The sequence below is a fragment of the Ptychodera flava genome, chromosome 17 (assembly GCF_041260155.1).
Source record: "Ptychodera flava strain L36383 chromosome 17, AS_Pfla_20210202, whole genome shotgun sequence".
Lineage (NCBI taxonomy): Eukaryota > Metazoa > Hemichordata > Enteropneusta > Ptychoderidae > Ptychodera > Ptychodera flava.
This window is the reverse complement of record NC_091944.1, coordinates 6,318,755-6,323,408: the sequence shown is the minus strand read 5'-3', so window position 1 is coordinate 6,323,408 and position 4,654 is coordinate 6,318,755. Positions and strand designations below refer to the sequence as shown.

The 4,654-nt window shown below is 40.9% G+C and overlaps 1 protein-coding gene across 1 annotated transcript; it reads right to left on the bottom strand.

The window, feature by feature from the left end:
* Positions 1–1,150: 1,150 nt before the first annotated feature.
* On the bottom strand, positions 1,151–4,277 carry LOC139116444 (uncharacterized). Its single transcript, XM_070679074.1, has 2 exons — positions 4,183–4,277; positions 1,151–2,804 (listed from the first exon to the last, which is right to left on the bottom strand). Exon 2 carries the CDS (start codon positions 2,782–2,784, stop codon positions 1,705–1,707), a length of 1,080 nt encoding a protein of 359 aa, XP_070535175.1. The 5' UTR covers positions 2,785–2,804; positions 4,183–4,277; the 3' UTR covers positions 1,151–1,704.
* Positions 4,278–4,654: the final 377 nt, after the last annotated feature.

The following is a 4,654-nucleotide window of genomic DNA, read 5'->3' as shown; positions in this document are numbered from 1 at the left end:
GCAGTGACAGTAATTTGCAATATAAAGTTTGGGGTATAGGGTAAGTTTTGGTCATATTTTATAAAAGCTATGGAAGATATTGCATATTAAAATATGTCATCTAAAAGAAGAATAAAATCCCTTTCCAATGTTAGCCCACAAGCTAGGTTATGTAAAAAATAAGCTCAGCAGATGACTTACAAGAAGACAGGTTTAACGAAAATGCATGCGAGTTGGCAATACTGTAATTTTGCGGTACCCTTCAAAGTATGACCGGTAGACCTATAGCATCCCAATATCTTTCCTATCAAAAGTCTATTTCACATTTTGACATGTCCCTGTAGCAAATAAACAGATGTCATACAAAGCGTTGCCTTTTGTGTAATGCCAAGGTAAAAAATTGGTAGAATTTCAGATTTTTGGGGTATTGGGTAAGTTTTGGTCCCATTTCATAAAAATCTATCGAAGATATTGCATATTACATATGCATATTCATATGTCGTTTTAAAGAGGAATAAATTTCCTTCTAATGATATCCGACAAGTCAGGTTATGTTAAAAAAAAACTTAGCAGATGACTTACAAGTACTACAAGAAAAATGCACGTGGGTAGCAAAATGGTTATTTTGCGGTACCGTTCAAAAGTCGACCATAACAGTTATTGCATCCCTATATTTTTTCTGTCAAAATTCTGTTTCGTATTCTAGGGATCCCAAGGCTTCTGCACAGACAGGTTTGTTATCCTTGGGTGCAAGTAGACCCCTCTAGCCCACCGCGTAACATATCTTGACTGCTGACATAGCGTCATCCTTTTATAGGATCTAATACCGTGCATTTTATGCATAAGAATTGTGTTTTTGTCTGTATTTACCCGTTTAACAAGTCAGGTGGTGAAGAAAATTTAAAAGAATTTTCAAATAACTCTTTTCACAGTTTCTTATTGAAAATATCCAACCTAAAGTTACCCAACAACTTCTGCAGTTGACATTTACTAGGTGAGAAATACCTGTCTGGCAGCCATTTTGAAAAAATGGTTGCCATGGAAACGCTTTGGTAGATTTTCAGTGGCTCGGTATCTGAATTTGTTCAGCACATATTAAGACACATCTGAGGCAAGTTTGGTGCTTTTATCACAAAATGCACAATGGGTTTGCTATGCCGCACCACTATAGCGACACTGCACGCAAGATGAAGAAACATGTTATCTATATACACTTCTCAAAAATATTCCAGTTTAATGTCATAATATCAAAAAATGTTCAAAAACTAATTTAATGGAGAAAAGCTTTAATTGGGGAGCAAGGCTGGGCCAACAGGCCCCGCGATAAATTTGCAGTAGCAATTTCCGTACACCAAAATTACTTTAAAGTGATCGAAAGACTGACTCGGCGTCTGTGCATTTTACGATCGTGTTAGTCACTCCATTTTGCTCTCATTTACACAGAGCCTCAACATCATTTGGCGTTAGGTACGACCCAGCAAATCATCCGTTAAGCCATTTATAAGTACCTTTCCCATTTGAATATTCAGCAATTTTCACTTCAAGTCTAGATTACATTGCACTACGTACGATTCCGAGTTAAATTAGACACAAGAGTAAAGGTATATGGCTTAGAACATTATTTAGCATATGGCATAACTTTTAATCCAGAATGCATTTGTTCCGACGACTGGTCTAATCTCTAAAGCTTTCCAGTCCCTCTTGCATTTTGATGAATATCACATATCAATCCACGGCCGATTGTTTTGGAATTGTGGTCGGAGCATCGATGTCCGCCCGGCTGGATTTAGTCGCTTGGCGTATGCCAACAAGGGGTGGCAATAATCCGAATCTCTTCTTCGTTGAAAGGTCCGTTAAACTTTTCATGCTCTGTGTTCTTCCAAGAAGAGGTGTCGTTTTGGGATCTCCGCTGACGCTGTCCTGACTTTTCTCTTCGGCATTTTCCCGACATCTTCGTTCAAGGAGAGACGATTGTGACGGAAAAGATAGCGATATGCCTAGCTTAGTTTTGTGTCGTTCCAACCGAGGGGAACTGAACGGAGAATCGCCACCTTTCGTTGAACGTGGCGTTGGAGGCGAGCCAGACGCTTTAAAACTGTTCGAATTGCTTCGACTACGTATCATTTGCACTTCGGTGAAGATGTCGAACACTCGGGGCGATTCGTCGGGAGTTGGTAGTTTTTCGTTCGACCCCGTGCCTGCCGTCGTCAGCGACTCGGCTGACGCAAACTTCTGCACTTTTGAACCTCCGGCATGAGGGAAAGTGGTGTTGGGAAATTGCCGGAAGACAGGTGTCAGAGTCGGGTTGAACTCATCACTGAGTGCGTTGTCGGTGCACTCGATCTTTTGTTCGGTCAGTAACTCTACCGCCGGTGTGTGCAGCAGTTGACGTGGACTCGATGGCAGCATCAGGTGTAGGGGTACGTTGTTCGGCGGGCATTTCTCTGCAGCCTTGTCCGAGCATTCAGGTTCGTTCAGATTCTTCTGAAGACGCACCAGAAATTTCCTCACGGGGCGAGGGAGACTTTTATCGATGCTGTATCTTACGTAGTCGTCGGCGGACAGCGAACGTCTGCGTCGTTTTTTCCGTTTCTTCCCGAACTTGTCCTCCTTCGGGTCGATGTCTCTCATGGCCCGCAGCGATTCCAGTCTCATTTCGTACAGCTCCTTGGCGATTTCAGTCATGGTTGCCGACATGGGTTCAGCGTTGCCCATCATTTCAGCGGCGAATTCTCCGAAAGTTGGTATCCTATCGACAGAGCTTCTTTCAGAACCATCCCTTGACGTTGACGATTTCGTCTCCATGTCTTTGTGACAATCAATTTCTGAAAGCCAAATAAAAAAGCGTATAGTGGTCTGTGCATTCAAAATGATAATGTATGCGTTTCACCCTCTCATTTCCCTAAACTCCGATTACGCGTATTAGAAAGAATTCCCGTCAAAACAAGAACCCGAGATTTATCAAAATTCATGAACGCGCCAGAACCAAGAACAAGCGACCTCGCAATCTATGTAATTGCATGCGTGCACAGCCTTGGCACCGCTATACATCGTTGGTAGGGTGTATTCATAAGTGGGAAAAGGGGAATAAATGTTTCTCGCGAGGCAGAGGTCTGATTTATTCTAGGCAGAGACTGCTAGAATTATATATCATTTGTAACAGTAAACATTTCTTAAAGAACAAGTAGGTTTAACTTGTGAAAATAGTTTTCACTATTTTTGTTTGTATGTCAATTGCGAGTTCTTGTTCTACCCCCACTATGCTGAAACACTTACTGTTTAGCTGTCCAACACACTGTCAACACCTCTACGTGTAGACCGCACTGTATTCGTTTATTGTGTATTCTAGTCCGATGGCAATGCAGTTTACATATGTACTGGCTGATTTGACGAGCTGATACTTAGGGGAGTAGAACAAGACACCGTAGTTGATATTAGTAAAACCAAAACTAGTGAAAAAAAATCACCAACTTAAATAGTAGATTCAGGGTTATAAGTTTTAATCAATCTGCTGTGATGTTCAGTTAATTTCCATCATGATGATACATCGTCTGAGAAAAAATGAAAGTTGAAGTTGGCGCCGTTTGCTTTTTTATCAATAGCCTGGTGTAATTTCGTGCGATTACAGCTCCATCTAATGAATGGTGGTATGTAAAAATTTCCGTTAGCAGAGTTTATAAGGAACAATATTTGCATACAGGATATATGTTTTCCGATGTGGAATAGCGTTTATTCGACATTCTGTGAGAATGTAATTTCCACCAATGAGATGAAATCTTTACGAAAGGGAAAGAGGAATGTCTATAAGAGGATTATAATATACAATGCTATATTTTTACTAGCTTCTTCACGTTTCCTCTGTTTTCATATGTACTATTTTTAAAGTCGTTTACGTATTTTCGTAATATCATACAAAGGTTATCAGTTGTTGCATTTTTCCTGCACCTTATTGTTTAAGTATTTGCTAAAACGCTCAAACTCTTTGAATTATTAGACCAATACCATGAAAATTATCTTGCCTATTCAAGATTTTCTGAGCTGGTCGGCTTTATCAAAAAGACAGTCGCCACGATAACTTAAATCTGTTAAACAGGGTATATCGATAGATATCTTTGAAGTGTGATACTTACTCTCGGAAAATATAAGCTGACTCTGGGAATAATTATCATCCAAAATTCTACACCAATTCTAACTTGGACTTACCTTTAAAAATACCGAAAAACACCGTTGTTACAATCGCTCCTAACACTTCAAGACGACCAAGCTATCGCTACGTTGAATCCACCTTCGGTCTTCTTGCTTCCTTTGACTAGTATGTGCAACCCTGGGTTCAATTACTGGTCGTCTGCGCTGTCTTGCATTGTGGCGTCATCAGCATATACTCACCTCACTCGGATGAATAAATGAACAACGCCGGTAGCTCGCATAAATCACAGGCGACAAATGACCGACGCAATTCCTGTATTCACTATCCAATATTAATGAAGTCGTCCATTGTTGAAAATTTGCCAAAACGAGGCGCCGTCTCCGGCGCGAGGGCAGGTTCAGACACCTTGTGACGACAGAGGGCGTTTACTGCTTTTGTGACCGGAAATTTGTTTTCGTCCTTGATTGCATGCCAGGTGTACGTTGCGTCAAAGACGTGGTGAAAGAATTGCCGTTTCAGCGAGAAACA